Genomic DNA, 21,506 nt, shown 5'->3' with positions numbered 1-21,506 from the left:
GGCTCCCCTATGATTACGAGCTTTGTTTGGATTTGAAAAGAGGGTATCGTATTGGAAACTTTCAACAAGTCAGTACTCCATAGAAGCAGAAAAAGATTGGGACGGCACGCATATTTGTATCAGAAACGTTTTTTCTGACTACTAAATCTGTCGTATTTTTTTGCTGATAAATACCGAGAGGAGAGTTCTTTACGAACGTTATCTCTCTTAAGTGCGTTTTTTCACCCCGAAGTAAGTATAGGTCTCTCCGGCATCCAGATGGTGCACAATGCTCTCATCTAGGAGCAGCAAATCCTCTCCGTAATCGCCCTCTTTTGATATGAATATTTACACGACCTCATCACCCTAAAATACTAATGGATATCATTATTTGTTTAAACTGTTTGACAGTTCAAAAAAGTCCTTCGAGTTAACTTTGAAACCGGTTATGTAGGTGATCTACTCGATTGATTTCACTGTGGCCCTGCGGATCAATGAACGAGAAGGATCTGCAAGACTACATTCCGTAAGGAATCTTGCATAAATGTATGTCGGATATAATTCAATGTACATCATGGCATTAGCAGGGGAAGTACTTGGTTTTTGGCAGAAATCCACACGAACCTACTGTATAGGTACGTTGGGAGAGATATATATTCAACATTCTGTCCAACATCCGCCTCATGATTATTTGGTCATATGTTGGAGTCATATGTTGTCTCGAAGAACGGAAGCCTCAATTCCCTTCTTCGAGACAACATATGACTCCTTCCACACCTCAGAAAAATACCGTCTACCCAGACAGGCGTTGAGCATCCTGAGTACAAACTCTACATTCCTTTCTATCATCATCTGGACAACCCCATTGGTCTCGATACAGTGGTCTGTTAGCAAGTCCCTGATATGCCTAACAAGTAGTATTTTTGTAGTGTTCTCAATGTAAAGGGCACAAAACTGCCTTAAAACCATTGCAAATCGGGTAACATATTTCCAGGTTTCGGTATAAAATTGGCCCTAATCAGTTTCCATGTTTTGGGTAAGAATATACATGAAACAAATTATAGGCTCTATCAAAAGACTCGAAACTACAACTCAAACACACTTATACTTTTTATGACTTTACAATTATTTTACTTGTACCATTCGTTTACTTCGCGTGTATCGCTGCCATGAATGAACTAGACTGAGCTGATTCCTCAACGCGTTCGGCTAACGAAGTTTCTAAAACGTTTTATACCTCTTTCTTGACTTCCATACTGTTTTTCTTAGTAATCTAAGTGATTCAGCATGTTTCATGGTCATTCACTGATTCCTTCGTTCTCGGTAGGCCAGAGGCGGCTCGTGTACAATATCATCTGGAAGTGTATTTGGAATATCTGCAATGGTTACCGGTATTGTTGAAATAGTGCAATGGAAGTGCAATGGAAAACTAAATAATTTCAAGAGCCGTGAGAAATCTTTTGTAAAATTTTCGTTCACCTATTCAAATTATTCATTCCACAATGCTGATCTCGAATTGGGTAGTTTATATTCGTCGAGAGATTGTGAATATAATTTCTCAGTATATAAAAATAGGGCGTTCTTCAAGCAGTGTCCTCAAATTCAGATGGTAACTCCTTGTGATATAGGAAGAAAAGTTCCTATGAACATATGTTCATAAATCTTTAGATTCATTAGTTATTTCAAGCTATATTGATAGTAAATTTTGAAACATTCATGTTCATGGGTTCATGGACATTATTTACATTTCCATCACACTGACTTCAATTATTGAAATAAATAATGGTTTTGAGTACAAACTAGATTTACTGAATTGAATATTATAGGGTCCCCAACAGTGTTATGTACATTATTTAGTCCGAAAGCTAATACTAACAGTGCCGGTTTGAAATATTGATTCATTTGTCGGTAAGTGACAACTATAAAGAATATACAATGCTGGTGGAATGGTTTTTGTGCAGGATAAAATATTTCAAATGAAAGGGTTACTATGGCTGCCACCATAGATAATGTCAGGAAGTTATTTGACAAAAAAATTATCACTTGACATGACGAATGAGTCTTGAAATGACCGGTGATGCAATTTCGGGTCTGCAAGGCAGACAGTGATTGAAAGTCATTCAGATCAAGAGCACATAACGATGTTTGCCAATACCCAGTGATTTGAGAAAAATGTGTCACTAAAGATGTGAAAAAGCGTGAAAAAGCGTAAAAATTAAAACAAAAGACCAAAAACTGGAAAACTTTAGGAACAAATACTAGAATTTTCAAATACATCAGGAATCATATTAAATGAAGCCAAAAAGGAGGAAAAATGAAACTATTTATTAGTATAATTTGATATAATAAAAATAAATCATTTTTGGTTTTCAATTCAAAACAACAAAATCTGCTAGGATAATTTTTGTTTTTTAGACTGATCACGATCATGGGACAGTAAAAGTTATACAAAGGCCGTTTTTTAGCTGATCGCACTGTTTCTATGTTCGAGGTCGGTTATTTAGACAAAAGTTCACCAATTTGGGAAACTAAAATAATCTCATCTCAGATCAAGAATATCCGTGGTTGTTTTTGAAATATTCGCCAAAAAGTAGAATTTTCGAATATCCTTTTTTGCTCTATCGCCTCCATTTCGAAAGATATACAAAATACAGAGGAACTCACATATACGTGTAATGAACGAAGAGATATATGAATATTTCTATGTGGATTGTCCCAAAAGGTACAACCAATGAGCTACACTCCGGCTAATTAATCGATAGTTCTATTTTTGACTGATCTATTTAACAGAGTGAATTTGTGAAAATTAATTAATCTATTTCTCATAATTTGTTTCTTGGAGCACCGTAGCTTCCTCGGTAGAATTCATTTCGCTACAGTATTAGCAAAACGCGTCTAGAAATAAAAATTTTTGTGAAAACTCTGTAAGTATTATCATGGATAGTTTAAATTATTCGAATTATTGAGTACTTTTCTGATATTATCACAAGAGAAAAAGCAAATCATCTTGGATCTGAAAAGAAGGAGGATGACTACAAATTGATTGAAAAATATATACTTTTCATAGACATTGAAATATTTCGCATTTGTTTTCAGGCTTTTAACTTTTCCATCTTTTTAAAAGAGCGACATGAGTAAATTTTTTTCATAATGTTATGAAACTAATGAGTACTTTGTGTTGCCCAAAAAATTACTGATGAGGTGACCTTCGAAGTAGGCCTTTGAGGCGTACTTCGGCACTCTTTCATACATTATATTTTTTAGCGTCCCTATGAATGATATCTGAATTAATGTCATAACGAATGTTTGTAGTTGTTGTGTCAAAAAATACTTCTTTTGAATGCTGAACTTCTATGCATGATCTACACATCTTTGTAAAAAGTTTATTTTGAACTTCCTTCAGGAGTTTCCCACAAATTATGTATGCAGATGGAAAAGTAGAAAGCTACATAGCTTTTTTTAATGTTGAGATATTTGGTGACACGATTTCAATTTTCAAGGATGAAATGATAGAGACAGGATCAATATTGAACTACTTGAAAAGACAAAAACTGATGAAGAAACGCATAAAAATAAAAGTTATCCAATGTGCACTTATTGTAGACTCTCTATTTATAGTATTATAAATTGTATGCTAAGAGTTTGAAAGCTTGAGAAAGAAATAATACATTTGGCGATATAAAATTGTTATCCTGAAATAACTTTTACAACGTTACGCCACTGGATCAGTGTGGAATAAAAATAACTTTAGCGAGAAGAGGGAGCTCGGTACTCAGTCTTATAGTGAGTAAATTACCGAGAGGTCACGAGAGGTGGGAACCAGTAAAATACTCCTTCCTATAACTACTACTAATAATATTCAGTCAGGTGTCAAATCCGGATGAATCAATAGTTATTATCAAGGTATGCTGAAAGTTTCAATTACTAACGCGATATTAGAGTAGAATGGGAGGTTTTATTTCTATCAACAATGTAGACAGCCATTCAAATTGCAAACAAGATTTATATTGAATTGTATAACATCACGGAAACATCAACAATATTGGAACGACAATTAATGTCAGTGCCTGCTTGAAATATTTATTCGTCTGTCGGTAAGTGACAACTATAAACATTATACAGTGCGATTGGTGGAATGGTTAATGTGCTTCATAAAAGATTCAGAATCGCAATTATATTCGAAATATTTCAATATAATTTGACCTTTTCTTTGAGAGTGCTTCCAACAAATCTGACAGATTGGAAGGTTGGAAAAACCTTCTCACGTTCGGAGTAGTTGGTAAAAATTACGGACGAGAACATGGCAGCAAACTACAAGTAACAGCATATATGTGCTTTTTTGAGATCCTGAAATCATGTCATAAAAAACAACTCATCACATCTAAACCAATGTTCCGGCTAAAAATGTACGTCGGATACTTCCAAAGAAATTACATGAACTAAGACCTTGAACACATAAAAAATTACCAGTGGAATGAATCAGATTTGAATGGAATGCTACATCAGAAATGGCTATTAGCACCTAAAAAAACTGCTTTTCTCAAGACAAAGGAAAGTGATGGATCGCCACTATAGCCGGAAATGTGTAATATACAGTACGGTCGATCTATCAATATTTTGAGGAGGGGTGAAATCTTAATAGAAACGAATCAATCACCAATGAAAGATACGAAAATGGTCTGTCTGAGAGGATAAGGAGCCCCCAATAATTTCCTTTTTCAATTGAAACTGTCCGTTTGAAGTCTTTTACTTCTCTTTTCATAGCCATTTAAATATAGTAATAAGTTGAATTTAAGTGAATATTATAAAAAAATTATCCACATAAAAATGTGAATTGACTATGTTCACATACGAGGGGTTTTTGAACGATTCAACTGCTTCTTCGGTGCCCAAAAAGTGTTGACCACGCAGTTTACATTTGATATTCGGGACGCCTTATTGTAAATTACCGTCAGTTTCAGTGACGGCTCGTGCATTGGAGAACAAGGGAGGCTTAAGTCATTTTTATGTTGTTGCACGCTTTGCTTAATACTAAAGTTAGGGCATGGGCATGACAATGCGTAAAAAGTGCATGAGTAGCTATGGACTTTATTTTAGTTTGTAAACCACTTAAATGGCCGGCCATGACCGCAGCCCCATCATAGGTTTGCGCAATTAACTTTTGCCTAAAATTGTAGGTGTCAAATAAACAAATCGTCAGCTGTGCGCCCAGATGAAACATCATGAAAACCCATAAAACGTTCTACCAGATTACCATCTTTGACATATCTAAAAACGACTGAAAGTTGTGATGTACAGGTAATATCGGTGGTTTCATCAATTTCCCATGCTAAAGAAGAAACACTTTCAATCTCCTTGATTATATTTTCCTTAATAATATATGCCACACTGTCTATAATAAGCTCATTTTGGATGTTTTTTGAGATGCCTGAAAAAACGCTACCGTTTAAAAAAGTGCCAAATTATGAATCATATTTGCCGCATAACACAAAGTAAATTTTTTAAATCGAAGTATCCTATTTTAGACCACGTTTGGTATTCGGTTTGTATGGAAAATAAAACACAGGGCCAACAAAAAAGTTTTTCTCGTTTAATGGAGCCGGTTAACAATCGCATTCATCGTACCAACTAATATCATAAGGTAATTATCATAAGGTAAAAACTGAAAATTATTTGTCAGCAATCAATCGACTATATCGTCAGATTTTTCAATTTCGTCCAACTTATCCATATTGAATGAAAAAAAAAAGACTTACCGAAAAGTGAAAACCTGAAAACACCTTGATATTGAAAGAAAACACTTTGAAAACACATTAAAAATATTACCAAAAGGCACTGCTATAATATAATACTGCCTGTTTTATACACAAATAACAAATATTATCAAGAAACACTAAAACGATTTACCGGAATATTTTTTAGTCCCGGTATCCCGTCCGAATAATTGAATAAAAAACAAACGCAGTCATACACTAACGAAGACCAACTGGAGGCTAGCCTCCTCTGACGCTATAATTTCTGCAACTGAAATTACAAATCGGGACATATGTCGCTGGTTGGATCGGCCTCGTGGAGCCTGTGTTTTTTAAAGCGGTCGAAGGCTTGGCTCCCTTGCAACGTATGGCATTTATTATTTCGGGTTGATAGTTTATTCGTTATTCGTTCATGGGCGGTGCGTTTGAGTTTTTTTTTATGCATGATACAGTGTGGTACGTACTACGTAGTGAGTGATAGTGTTTTTTCGGGCATATTATGTATTTATATTGAAAATTAATGGTAAAGTAATGATATCCAAGAATTTTTAGAAAAAAATAATCATAATTATTTGTCAATATCTTTTAATTTATTGCGATGAATAGCCTCAAATTTTATGGGGACGCTAAGCCTCCCTTGCATCCTCTGACGAGCCCCCGCTGGTCAGTTTTGTTGTGGATGAGAAGGAAATGGGAAAAAAAATCCAGAACTTGGTATGTCATTCTTTTCGAAAAAAATTTTATAGGTGACATATCAGGTGATATACTGGGTCATTCCAAAGAACCACATCTACCTATCCCACCGATCTAGATGAATGTTTTCTGAAGAGCCTGTCATAAAAATGAGGTGCCCAATCTTGCTGAAACGTAGAGGAACTGCAGCAAATTTGGAATACTTGTTTGATTTTTGGGAATAAGTAGAGAAGAAAATGGCTTAGCCCAATGAAAAATACATCAAATGGTTAGAAAATTATTGAGATTTAATAATAGAAAGAATAAAACAAAACGAAAATTAAGAACATTATCAAAATTTTAATCAGCCTGCAAAACTCCAAAAGCTTCATTTGACTTATGGTGCAGATAATTTGGAATATATTATTCCAAATTATGATCACCTTTTTTTCTTTGACTTTGCTTACACTTTTCCTTACTATCTAATAAACTTCTTATTTTTGTAACAGTTTTATAGTTTTTAGTTCTCTTGGTAATAATTTTTATAACAAAATAGCTCACACTAATATAATTATTAAGTAATAATCAGTCACAATAATCACAAATGGAATATTCCAAATTATATTCACTTTCGGTATTCCAAATTAACAACATGACATCCTAACCTAAACTTTCATATCACATTTTTAATTTCAGAAATATTTTTAGAGCTCATCAGCTCCGTATGGCGTGTGACGATAAGTTTACAAGAAGAAAACACAGATGGCACTTATAATAATTAGGTATCCACGGTATTCCAAATTTGCTGCAGTTCCTCTAACACCAGTCAACTATCCAAACCGTGAAATTTAAAGTGACCGTTATAAAAAGTGGATTCAAATAAAATTTAAAGTGAAGGTTTTACATATGAAAATACAGAACTGTAAAAGTTTTATAAGTTTCATTTTTGGTTATTTATTGAAGACCGTGTGCCTCGTTTTATAAAATCCATTTCATTTCCTCCTTCAGGATAAAATTAACAATGGCCGTTACACACTTATTACAAACCTGACATACATAACTATCGAACTGATAAACCAGTAATTAGTGAACACAATGATTATAATGGAAGTCATGCAATGTAAGCTAGCTATTATTTTTGTTTTCAGTACAAATTGCACTGTGAGAATGTCGATACCTAAAATAGAAAAACTAGATGAACTGTTAGGCCAGTACATCGATAGCAAAAAGAAAATACTGGACACGAAGATTTCCAGACTTACCGCACCCGGAGAAAACTATGGAAGTGAAATGCTTAGAGTAGATTTAGTGCTGAAAGATGGAGAGACTGATAAAGAAGAGGACCTGAGCGTTGTAGCGAAACTAATACCGATATCAGATTTTTTCCGGACAATGTTCCATGTTCAAGTTACTTTCAAAAACGAAAAAGAGTTCTATAATACAGTGGTGCCAACTCTACAAGCATTTCAGAGAAAACAGGGGGCTACCAAAGTAATAGAATGTTTTCCAAAATTCTACGGTGCTAGAAGTAATTTGGAAAATAATAATGGTCTGGTAGATGATAATGCGGTCCTCATATTGGAAAATTTGAAGTCAAAAGGTAAAATACTCATCTACTAATATAAATAGAATTCAATTAATAAATTCTAGCAACTAGGGATTTGAAATAAAAGAATATTTCAATGCAAAAATAAAATTTATCGTTGAAAATATCTCATAGAGATCAATGGGGAATGTTCCGCCTGACGAAAATCAAGTAGTTTTCATAAAAGAGCTCTAAAACAACGCATTTTAAACTTATCATTTCAACCTTTTTCTTTAAAAAATTATTTAAATACTTAAAAAAGAGGAATGAAATAATGCATTCAACATTTAAAGGGATTCGTTTCTATTTCACCATTTGGCAACATCGGTTATAGCTAGTAAATGACAATGAATCTATTACCTGTATGAGACAAACAAAGATGACATATTTCAGAGGCGTGCTGTTCTGTTTACTTATGTTCCGAGTTCCGAGACATTCTGTGACATATAACATTTTGTGCACCTAACCTATCTTCCTCTATATAAATAAAACAAAACAACTGTTGTTTATGTGGCTTGTGGAAGTGGTATTGAACTATAATTTATATTTTGCCTTAATTGTTGATTTATAAAGATAAGTTTTCTTTTCTGAAGTAGAATATCTAGGTACGTATGAGTTATTTCAACTTGATATAGGCGCTGTTGCCAATATGTGAATCAGAAACAAATCCCTTTAAATTTGAAATATCAATTTGAATACTTTTCGAAGTGATTTAAAAAATTCATGAATTAAACTCAACTTTATTTTGTTCAAACTTGCATTTGCTGTAATAACCCAAATTGAGGAACATTCCGCATTGTGTACAAATATTTATATGAACCAAATACTAAGTAGGTATGTTTGTTTATATAACAATTGTTTCTAAAAACGAAATGAACAAAATTCCTTGAAGATGCTGTCAAAATTTCAATTGCGCTTTCGCTATAATTGCATCACGAAAACCTCGACGAAAAATAAATATAAGACACGATTAGAAGTTAATATTTCCTCTTGGAATTTATTTTTCACGATTACTGTGTTTCCATTACCGATGATTCACCTATTATAAACGCTGCATAAAATATTCCACATCTGCTATCGATTTATAATATCAACAATCGAAACGTGAAGAGGCTTAGTTTGAAATATTTCTCTCATTTTTTCTTTATATGACATTTCAATATCATATAATGTTCGATTCTTCTAATTTTTTATATTATAAGTCCAAACCTCTGACATTCCGAAGAAATATTTTTTCACATACATTCAGATAGATACTCGTGATTTTCTATGATATCAATGGCTTGACGGAAGAAATAATTTTTTGTAGAGTTTCATGGTACTCAGAAGTATTTATGCCGATTTTGATGAAACTGGGTATATTTGTTAGCAGTGGCTTCTTTTCATGAAATAAAATTGCGGTTAATAATACTAATGGAGTCACAGATTGATATTTGTAGTGAGAATCAATGTACCCCACTGTTTTTCTCCAAGTTTGATATTTTTATCAGATTGGACAATTAATAAGAAAATAATTAATTAACCACACAAAAAAAAATCCAATAAGTATTCAAGCGAATTTATGAAAAACAAACTACATTTCCAGTTGCACAAAAACTAATGTATAGGCTTTCGTTTAAAAAAAATCGTTATAATGAGTGATATTTTTGCTGATATATTTTTGGCAACACTGTTTTTGACAGATCACGCGTGAATCGTGTCTTGTGTTATTGTCAAACATGTTCAGTTTGGTCTATAATTTAACCATGAATCGACTTACGAATTAACAACGCTTGGAAATTATTGAATTTTATTATCAAAATTCATGCTCGGTGAAGAAAGTGCATTGTCCACTTCTTCAAATTTATGGGAAGTTTCGTCGGCCTAATGAGGGAGCTATTCGGAAGCTTGTGACTAAATTGCGAACCCAGTTTACATTATTGGACATTAAACCACTAACACGCATACGTAGAGTGAGGACGGAAAAAAATATTGCGGCTGTATCCGCCAGTGTTTGTGATTACCGTGAAATGTCGATTCTCCGCCATTCGCAGCAATTGGGCCTCTGTTACTCCACTACAGCTGGTGCAAGAATTGAAGCCACACGACCTCCCACAACGTCTAACATTAGGTGAATGGGCGCCGGCAAAGTTGGAGGAAGATCCACATTTTTATCGAAAAATTGTGTTCAGCGACGAGGCTCATTTATGGTTGAATGGATACGTTAACAAGCAAAATTGCCGCATCTGGAGTGAAGACCAGCCACGAGCATTGCAAGAGCTACCGATGCATCCCGAAAAAGTCACTGTTTGGTGTAGATTATGGGTCGGTGGCATCATTGGTCCGTACTTCTTCAAAGACGACAATGGCCGGAACGTTACCGTGAATGGCGAGCGCTACCATGTGATGACTGACGACTTTTTGTTGCCCAAAATGGAAGAATTGAACATGCCTGACATGTGGTTTCAACAAGACGGTGCCACATGCCACACGGCACGCGAAAAATGGCCTAATTAAGAGCCGCCTTCGGTGAACAGTTTATCTCACGTTTGGGGCCCGTCAATTGGGCGCCTAGATCGTGTGATTCAACGCCTTTGGATTATTTCTTGTGGGGTCATGTTAAGGCTCATGTCTACAGGGATAAACCAGCAACGACTGACGCTCTGGAAGCTAATATTGAAGCATTTGTACGTGAATTTTCAAAAAAGTTTTGTGTTGTTTTGAAAATCAAATCCTATACCTCCTGAAAAATCACCCGTCATGAACACAAATTAATATTAACAACCTGTTTTTTTATTATTATTATATCAGTATATAAGAGCAATAAGAGCAAATATTTTATTCGAATAATGTCAGTCATGTGTACATGTTGAGTTAGTAGACATTCATTAAGTAATCTACAATTAATAGGATTGATTATCATCTCTTCAGTAATTTTCCCCTAATCTAATTGTTGAAGGTTTTCCTATATTTATTTGCTCATACAAAATATTTGCCAAAATAGTTTATCAACAGTAGAACAATATTTGGTTAACCATTTATTATTCAGATATATTCAAAGTTGAGTTAGTAGTTATTCTTGAGACAATTCCTCTCTACTAGTATGTTGCACAAATTGATTTTTCAACGAAATGTTGACTTACATGATTGAGTAATACTAGACTATCAGGCCAATGGTTATGTACCTACATGTGTGTAGAAAAAAAAACTTTCACTACAAGAAATAATGAGAAATTTGATAATTGTGAATCAAATTTGGAATAGTAATCTCTATAAACATATTTTATACAGTACGATTTATGAAACACCTACCAAAAATAAAAACTCCCCTTCCTGATACCAAGACGAATATTGAACCACTTTCGGCAGATACATTACAGATTATTGTTTTCTTTGCCATGAACCTTAAAATTATATGGAGCTCGGGATGGATGAATATCCCTTAGAACGCATTCCAATAATACTGTGTGAAATATTTACAAAGCCGCGACACGTGTTTCACTATACAATAGCTACTTCGGACGTGTTCAATTCTGGATAAGTAAAATTTGGAGCCTCTGGTGTAAAATGAATCTATTGAAAACACGTTTTCCTCACCAGAACAAAACAATACGCATACTCTGTCCATCTAAACAATGGTGTAAACAATGGAGTATTCCAAAACATTATTATGCGTAGTGCACGTGATCTTCCAGACAAGGCTGCTTGTACAGAGTCGCACTAAGGAACGACCGAAATTTTATTTCATTTTTTTTAATAATATGCGGCTGGGTATAGGAAATTTTTTAGGTGGAGTGTAGAGACATAAATTAGCAGTTTCTTCAGCCGTATCAGTACTTGATATTTTAAAAAATTTAGGTTTTAAAATACCGTAAACACTACAGGCGTTAAAACAAAACTGACCACTCCGACACTGTAACAATGAATTCTGTCAGCCGATTGCAGTTAAATCTGATTGGCCAGCGTAAGGAGGCTTGTTTACTTTACCCAAAAGATGCAAATGTGCGTGGTGATTATGCTTTGATCACGCATCTGTCTTTCTTTGGATTACTTTGTTTGTTGGGCGGATATAACTAAGTGTTTGATACTAATATTTTCTACATAGTAATTTAATATAATATATTAATTCGAGTTTGACTGACTATTACTACTTGACAATTTCTACTTAATAAATTTATTGCATAATACATTTTTACCATTCTAGAAATAAACTCATTAAACAATAAATTCAAAGACTACCTGTGACCTCATAACTAAGTTAAATCGTTTATCGTTACAAACAAATGTTATAAAGGAGTATCATTTAAATCTATCATTCCAAAAGATTTAAGGTTCGTTCCTTCGTCTTCCGAAAGCAATAGTCCGGTCATATTAGACCAAAAAATAAGAGTAAAGCTACCTAAATCCCCACCAAGATGAAAACTAGTAAGATTTTTTAAAATATGATTAAAAATAAAATTTGAAAGTTCCCCATCTTTCCCCTGTATGGAAAAATTTTTATTCAAGGTCAAAGGTGAAAAAAATGTACTCAGGATGAAGATGAAGAAGAACAATACGAACAATAACAAGAAGATCAAGAAGACGACCAAGAAGAAGAATTTGAAAGTTACGACTCCGACGTTTAGATTTTCAATCTCTGCTAATATCCATTATTTTGCAATAGTTTCAAATTGAACAGGATCACAACTGACCCGTGGAATAGGTCTACTGGGGAAACCACGTTAAAAAAAAACGCGATAAGTACACTAACTCATAGATGACGTAAAAACGTGTGCATATTATGACAATTACAACTCTTTGAATCGTTATATCTCAAAAACGGTGGCTCGTAGGAAAAAAAGTATTGATACATTTTTGTAGATAATTTTATGATCTACAATTTTTGTCTGAAGTATTTTTATGATAAATCTTACCGTTTTGCTGAAAATCGCGAAAAACTAATTTTTTTGATCTTGATCTTGAATAAATTTTTTCCATACAGGGGAAAGATAGGAAAATTTCAAATTTAATTTTTCATCATATTTTAAACAATCTTACTAATTTTCAGCTTGGTGGGAATTTAGGTAGCTTCGAATATAAAAACTGACCGGACTAAATCATTATCGAGAAATCCTAACCTCCTGTTAACAGACGGTTTGCAAATGTTGAATTGGTTTTCGCAATCATTCTTCTTTATTTTTTTTTTGGGATGTTCTCCCAGTTTGCTTGAAATGAATTTTTGAGAACTTCAACTCATACACCCCCATTGTATCCGACACTGAATTTTTGCCTCAATTATTATTAACGAATTTGCTCCAACTATTATTTGTCACCGTTATATTACGTTCATCAATACGGTCAAAAGAAACTAATTATTTGTAATGTATTCAATGTGTACGTTTAATACAGATTTTAATGCAATAAAAAAATGAATCTGTTTAAAAAAATTTGTCTGTTTTTCCGTTAATCAGCTATCGCCCCCATACGAACGACAACTCTGAGAAGTTGAGAAACTTGTGCGAGCTAAGGACTAACGAGGTCTTACCTTTAAACGTGCAATAAATGAATAAATATAGTTTGAACAAACTAAACAACTCGCTTTTATAGCATATGAGACTGAAAAGTAAAAAATAAATATAGTTTAAAAAAAACTAAAAAACGCGCTTTTGAAGAAAATCGAACTAAAAAGTTATTTTTTTTTAATAATTAAAACAAAACGATCAAAAAATACTAGTACTATTGTGAAAAAAGCGTGGTCGCTAGATATACAAAAAAAATGGCACAAAGCGCCCACGCATTTTTTACAATAATACTAGTATTTTTCGAACCTTATTGTTTTGAGCTTATTTAAAAAGAAATTATTCCTAACTTTTTAGTTTGATGGTTTTTAAAAGCGTGTTTTTTTAAAGACTATATTTATTTTTTACGCTATAAAAGCCTGCTTTTTAGTTTTTTCAAACTATATTTATTTTTCACTTTTAAGTTCGATTTATTGTCAAAAATATTTTTTTTTTATTTCTAGTCACTAGTAGTATAAATCTTCAACAGACGGCGCACGAATGTAAAATTCCTCCCAAGCAACATAGTAAACAACATTGAGGTCTTAAATTCTATAGTAGTACTGAGATGCAGGTAGTATAGCAAGTCTCCAACAGAGGGCGGACAGTTGTAAAATTTGTTTCGAAGTAAAGAGAAAATGTGATGTTTTGATTTGAGGTTCCATTCAAAATATTAATGAAATATTTTTTCAGTGAATACTTTCATTTTTCAAATCGATCTTTTGATTTGATATGTATGTCAAGCGCATTAATTCTAATTTTTCGATTTTTTGAAATGTTTAAGTAACTGAATTTGTTAGGTGTACAATTTACGATAACGTTTTCATTGTTGAAATCCATATTCTGGTTTGTTTTCCAATAATCGAATTAGATTTTAAAACGTATCTTCCGTTTCGTTCAAAACTTTTTTCTATACTAAATCACGGGTAATTGAAAATATTCAAATATCTAAATATTTCATCTGTAGTACAAAATTTTGCCAACACTTATAATTCTTAAAATCCATTTTTTATTTTGATTTTCTTTTGAACAACCTATAAAGGATGTTACGTACAGCGCCATCTGCCCGCGAATAGATCAAGCAATAATGTCGATAATTCTGTCAATACACCACCCGAGCTTGAGAGTTACAAACAAACAAACATACATAAAAGCATACATACATTCAGGTGAAGCTATTATAAAGCGTGTAATAAAATTGTAATACAATGACGAGGGAAACGCATTCCAAATTTTACTGGAACTTATACAATGGTATGGGAGGGACACTGTTAAATTCAAGGTGGATGAAGAAATCAAACTGTAACTACTTAACAACAGACACCTAGATTATTGCTATGTTTATTTTGTTGAACCTTGTTAAAAAATTGAAAAACCTGAAGTTAAATAATTTTTTACCCGTAAAATCCAACTTCATTGAAAACTTGCCAATCAACATAATAATAACCAATGTTTCTGTAGAATCTCAGGTACTTTTTGTTGAGAAAGGAAAGAAACGCAATAAAGATATTTCGTTCTACACAAACAGTTCAAAAACTTTATACTGTCATTGTTTTAGGTTATATCAACGTCGATCGTTTCAGGGGTTTCGACCTCAACACTACGAAAATGCTACTCCGAGACATAGCCCAGTTCCACGCAGTTCCTCTAGCTCTGAAGTTGAACGATCCAGAAACATTCGAGAAGAACGTCAAGGCGTATCTGGCTTGTTTCCATCCTCTACCACCTGTTCCGCCATCCGATGAAGGTGGCGCACATTTGATATCCCACCTGGAAAATTCAGAAAATGTCAGACATCTTTTACCGAAGCTGCTAGCGTCCATGAAATATTTCGGCAAGCTCGCCACAACGTTTCGGGAACCTTTCGCCACGATAACGCATAGAGATTTGTGGGTGAACAACATCATGATTCGATTCGATGGCAAAAAAGCCGTCGATAGCAAAATAGTCGATTTCCAAATGTATAGTTACGACAGTCCTGCTACAGATTTGTTCTTCTTTCTTTGCACGAGTGTCGAAACTAGTACCCTCAAAGCTCACTTCGACGATCTTATCATATATTATCATAAAATATTCGTAGAAATATTAGAATCGCTCAATATTGATACAGCGCCATTTTCCTATGACCTATTTCTGGACGAAATAGCTGCAAGTGTCGGGAGAGAACTGGCGCATAGTATTTTCATGTTGACTTTCATAGTTCACGGTAAAAAAGGCGGACCAGCCGCCGCAGATGATCCTTCTAAACCACCAAAGATGGAAGAAGTTACAATCATGCCCGAGACGACAGAAAAAATATGTTGGATACTTGAAGAATGCGAAAGGAGGAACTGGTTAAATTTTTAAAGCATAACATTTTTATAATTTCGATTATTCATTTATTAAGAAACGAAAACTGCAAAGCACGACGTATGTGAAATAGAAGAGAAATGTGTTGAGTGATATAGAATCGCAATTTTTTTATGTTGAATTTTATTCTCTGCTGAATGTCTTTCAATGTTGAATTGTAACGTATCTGCAAATGGTACAGGTTCCAGTTAACTTCTCTTATTCGAGGTTGCCGTGCAACTAATCTGTGACATCCAACAGTTTCATTGCCATTATAATTTTCTACTATAAATGAGGTATGACTGATATTCATTAAAATTCAATGAAAGATATCGTCTAATGTCTGAGTATATGGGTTACAGAATCTGTCACTTTACTTTATTCAAGTAAACCAACTATAATAGGGGAGCCCAAGCGGGGATTTCGGGATTTACTAAAGCGCGGCAGATTAATATATATGGGGATACCTTGTACTCGATTAAGTACCTCCACCAAATATGAGCCCCATATATAAGGCCGCCCGTGAATGATAAAGGATCAGATAAGTAAAAAAAATTGATCATCAGAAATTCCCGAGCGCGTCAGATTAAGGTAGGGTGAGTTAATTACATGCTGAAAAGTGTATATTCCATTAATCTGACAATTTGAGAGTGACATAAAGAAAGGGGAGGGCAGCAAAGTTGTAAAAAATAACGTCATTTCGATAACGTCGCTAATTTTTTTTATTTGGAAGGATATAATTCAAGGATAACGAAAAATATATAATCTGACGATTTCCGCAAGCCGAAAAAACAAAAATTCGTCGATAAAGTTTAATGCGTGCAGCTGTGTAGTACCTATAATTCTCTCTCTGAGTTTCTATTCCTCTATTCTCTATTCACTTTTTCATCATCTTCATCACAAACGAGTCTCTGTGACCAGCTGTGATGGCGTCATGACATGATGATTAATTTATCAATTAATTGATGGATGTAGCCGTTACTACGTGGTAGGAAATCATAATGAAGAAAAGAGAAATTAAACTTTCTATGTTTTTTACCACTATTATTTGTAACTAACGTAACTGCAGTTTCGTCCTATAAGGACATTTTCAAACTTATACAATATATAAGGACATTTTCAAACTTATACAATATATAAGTAACGTTAGTTACAAATAAAAGTGGCAAAAAGCATAGAAATTAATCAATTGATTATAAAAAATTAAATTATTTTGAGCATTTTTTAAAATTATTTTCTTATAAATACAAACACTTATTTATTTGCATGCTCTTTCCTAGGCTTTTCAATTGATTAAGTTCAATGAATAAAAAATGAATTAGAATTCCTCTAGATAATCGTCAGATTAAGAGACAGCACGTCCGAAACATAAAAATGAACCATATATATCTTAATCTGACGCGTTTGAGTATTTCAAAATGGCGATTTTTTGACATTATAATAATGGCCGCGATATTGCGTCAGATCGAAATCGTCAGATTATTGAATGGAAGCTTTTTTTCGTTGCACTTAACACCCCCTTAGAAAATCTGACACGCTCGAATACATTTTTTTTCTTTTCACTTTTAACCCTTACGTACAACCACCCACATCATGCAAACGATCACATTAACATAAAAACATTATTAAAAATACGTAGGACATTGATGCTATCAATATCTGACGCGCTCGAGTATGTCCATGCAACAGTATTTTTTTTACATATTTAAAAATCTATAGCCGCTTCCCCCACCGATGAAAAGGTATGTATTATATCACATTTTTTTCTTCTTATCATCTAAGGTTTGCAACCTGATATGTCTCAATGACGCTCGAGTAAATCCCCATTTTGCATCGTGGGGTCCCCTGCTACTAGCTTTGAAGATAGTAAGAAGGTACAAAGTGATCGAGTCTATTCTACCCTACAATCCAGCTTCTTAACAAAGCTGATGATTCTATTTGGTGGGTAACCTTTCAGATCAACTGGCAAGAATGGAACTATGCCAATCGCTGAAAGTTTGATCAGGTTGCGACAGAGCAGACACAGAGTATGTGCTCTGCTATCAGGCCTGAAATTTCCTTGTGAAGAATAATCACTCAAAGGCTCACGGACCATGGTACATTTTCCTCAATTTGATGAGGTCTTGATCGGTGAACAGTCTGCGACTATCTTCAATACGTGTGTAAGAAACACAAATCTTCAGAAAAGGTGCTTCGGTATCTAACTTTCCATTCCATTCAGACAATTCATTAATTTGCGATTCTATGAAACTCACAATAGGTCTTAAAGGAGCGTCATCTTAGGATGCGTTTATCAGATATATAAAGCCATAACTCACTGAGTAAGCACAACTTTCAGAAAGAAAAATCACGTCCTCTGGAGTTGAAAACTACCACGCATCATTTCATGAATTACTTTCAGAAAGAAAAATCGCATCTTCTGGAGTTGAAAACTACCATGCGTCATTACATGAATTATAATATTGATGATGAAGGAAATGATGAATTAAAAAAGTTACAGTTTTCAGCTCTCGCTGAAAAATTACCATCTGATCTGTTCTAATTCTGGGGACTCATTTTTGACCTGTGAATATCCGAAATCGTACGCGAATGTTGACTACAATGGCTGCAATTCTTGACAGCTCTGATACTTGAATGTGTATCAATATTCATGAGAGCAAATCGACCCAATCTAGGTAAATTTCACGTTGCTCATTTTTATGTGGTTTTGAATACACTCTGATTATTCTCGTGAAAAATACATCTGATTACAAAGCTACTGATTGAAAGCTACTGATTACAAGATCAGTAGCTTTCCAGACATTCAACTGATGCATTAGTCTTTATCTTATAGAAAATTGATTCTTATAATTCGGTGACAGCAAGAGTGATCAATAGATTTTTATGTACCCCAGAAAAAATTATGTTTTTGTGGTTTATGCAGAAATAATTTTTTTTTCACCTGAAACAAGATTAGTACAAGATATTATGTTAGAGTAGGAGTTACCAGTTGGATATGATCTAATCAACATGCATCAATTTTAGATACTTCAAACTTTTATAAAGTGTACTCTTCGAATGTGAAATATTTATTCAGTTTGGGAGGTACTGGTAGGCAAGAAATAGTCTGCGCAAATGCTTAATAAATCTAAGTTACAACGGAACAGCGAATAAAGGCTTCCAAATGGATTTATTAAATAATTGTATACTAATAGTGATCGTTCCATTCAACAAATATCGGTTCATCATGTCTGAAGTAATTATTCAATGATAGGAAAATAATCCTCCACAATAACGTTGCAGAAAATTGATAACAGACATTTATACACATATAATTGGAAGACAAACCATATTATCCTTTGGCCCCTAAAACAAAAATTATCGAATTGGTCAGAGTTTGAATTATTAAAAATTTCAATATTGTAATCAACAGTAAGTCATCAATAAACGACCGAGACTTCAATCGGCCCTATTTGTAAACTTGTACAATCCTTCTAATTTCTTTCAACACCATAGGACGTGAAAAACATATTGCCATTCCTTGTTCTTAAAAAAATGTTAATTCCATTGGTCAATTCTGAATTCGGCGATCACCTTTTCCATGCTTTTACCCTTCCATTTCTCAAAGTTCATTAAATTTTAGGAGACATTTTTCAAAACTAAGGTTATAATTATACAATACGCACACGTTTGTAAATACACGAAAAGCTCAAGAATGCAAGGGAATATTCACGGATCAAAAATATGTCAGCTGGATGTTTCAACTATTTTGTCAAAGCGAGAAGTAAAATGATATATATTTTGAAACTAAACAGTTTTAATACCATAAACGATATCCAAGGATTGAATACTGTCAATTTTCATTTATTTGAGCAATGAAGAAAAGTGGTTTTTTCATCGGCAATTGTTTTTACTGGAGTTCTATCCCAACACCAAAATTTTCAACACCTCGATACGTGTTTCAATCACCAAGTGATCATCTTCAAGAGAAATATTAATCTTCTCCTTGAAGATGATCACTTGGTGATTGAAACACGTGTGGAGGTGTTAAAAATAACGGTTTGGTGTTGAAATTAAAACTCCAGTAATGTTCATTACTACACCAAAGGTTCCAAACAGTGCATTACAAGACAATGGGGAATGTTCCTCCTGACGAAAATAAAAGAGCTCTAAAACAACGCATTTCAACATTTTTCTTTAAAAAATTACTTAAATAATTAAAAAAGAGGAATGAAATAATGCATTCAACATTTAAAGGGATTCGTTTCTATTTCACCATTTGGCAACATCGGTTATAGCTAATAAAGGACAATGAATCCGTTGTATGAGACAAACAAAGATGACATATTTCAGAGGCGTGCTGTTCTGTTTACTTATGTTCTGAGTTCCGAGACATTCTGTGACATATGACATTTTGTGCACCTAACCTATCTTCCACTATATAAATAAATAACAAAACAACTGTTGTTTATGTGGTTTGTGGAGGTAGTATTGAACTATAATTTATATTTTGCCTCAATTGTTGATTTATAAAGATAATTTTCCTTTTTTAAAGTAGAATATCTAGGTACGTATACATTATTTCAACTTGATATAGGTGCTGTTGCCAATATTTGAATTAGAAACAAATCCCTTCAAAAATTAAATCCCAACATTTGAAACATCAATTTGAATACTTGTCGAAGTGAATTTGAAAAACTATGAATTAAACTCAACTTTATTTTGTTCAAACTTGCATTTGCTATAATAACCCAAATTGAGAAACATTCCCCATTGTTTTGGTAAATATTTCGATGAGACTGAATAACAGAGACTCATATATCTTCACCGTTTATTCAGACTATTTCGTTCAGTGCTTGTTTTTTCTTCATTATTGTTGATGGTCATCATGAACTTTTATCTAATATATGTCTGTTTTTGATGAGGCGCATATTTTAATGTCTTCAACTTAGAAATAACGCTGTTCGGTTTTTTCTCCTACAGATATAATATGTTATGGTATAAGAGATAATTTTTGTAGAACCTTGAGGATGAACCTAATAAAGTTCGAAACAAGTTAATTGTTTTCCATGATTTTTCTGATTCCTTGCCTAAACAATAGGTCAGTCGAAAAACCATTTCGGTCACTAACACGTTACAGAAAAGTTTTACTTTATATATGTGCTTCTATAGAATATATTTACTCAATTAATGAATTCTATACCTATATTAAGTTTACCCAGAGAAACGATAATTGTCTACTGAAACTATTTCATTTCCCACGTGGTCCCATATAGCAAAAGTGAAATTAGTTGATCCCAGGTTGGATTCTCTACGCGATATCCATATTATGAGGCGCTGATATTTTTCAAAAGTTTCCTGTAGTGCAGTACTTTCAATAAAGCTGGTTGAGAACCGTTACGAGGAAAAGATAAACTTCAGTCATAAATTCGAAAACACAAATTCGTAAATAGTATTTGTCTGTAATGACTTTTGTAACCAACCGACATGAGACATAATTTTGATGGAAAAGGTTCATTTGGTACTATTATAAAAAACGGTTGGGCAAAAGGAGGCGTGACGTCACCAGATATACGAAACGTAGAACCGGCTAGGAGTCGGCTCTAGTTTCAGAGGATTTTGGTTGATTGCATTCATCTGCCAAAGTTGTGAAAGTATGGAGGATAAAAAAGTTTCAAAAAAAAGATTTTACTG

The 21,506-nt window shown here is 33.7% G+C and overlaps 2 protein-coding genes across 4 annotated transcripts in view; one reads left to right on the top strand and one right to left on the bottom strand.

The window, feature by feature from the left end:
- The window catches only part of LOC111508333 (transmembrane protein 47), a 351,117-nt gene that overhangs the window by 212,056 nt on the left and 117,555 nt on the right, over positions 1-21,506 (bottom strand). The window lies entirely within an intron of this gene.
- Positions 3,753-20,872, top strand: LOC111504300 (uncharacterized). 2 transcript variants are annotated; one of them, XM_074175652.1, is made up of 3 exons: positions 3,753-3,882; positions 7,553-8,004; positions 15,064-20,872. In XM_074175652.1, the coding sequence occupies exons 2-3, from the start codon at positions 7,572-7,574 to the stop codon at positions 15,849-15,851; spliced, it is 1,221 nt and encodes a 406-aa protein (XP_074031753.1). In that variant the 5' UTR covers positions 3,753-3,882; positions 7,553-7,571; the 3' UTR covers positions 15,852-20,872. The 2 variants fall into 2 exon arrangements, with proteins under 2 accessions (XP_074031753.1, XP_074031754.1); XM_074175653.1 differs by lacking the exon at positions 3,753-3,882 and adding an exon at positions 3,889-4,073.

The sequence above is a fragment of the Leptinotarsa decemlineata genome, unplaced genomic scaffold (assembly GCF_025532065.1).
Source record: "Leptinotarsa decemlineata unplaced genomic scaffold, Ldec_3_MD MMD2_tig00001064_RagTag_RagTag, whole genome shotgun sequence".
Classification (NCBI taxonomy): Eukaryota; Metazoa; Arthropoda; class Insecta; order Coleoptera; family Chrysomelidae; genus Leptinotarsa; species Leptinotarsa decemlineata.
The sequence above is the reverse complement of the archived record's forward strand: the minus strand, read 5'-3'. Positions and strand labels throughout refer to the sequence as shown.

Coding starts and splice junctions, on each gene's coding strand:
- LOC111504300 (XM_074175652.1), top strand. CDS start 7,572: ATGTCGATACCTAAAATAGAAAAACTAGATGAACTGTTAGGCCAGTAC. Junction 8,005..15,063: donor GGAAAATTTGAAGTCAAAAG/GTAAAATACTCA, acceptor TCATTGTTTTAG/GTTATATCAACGTCGATCGT.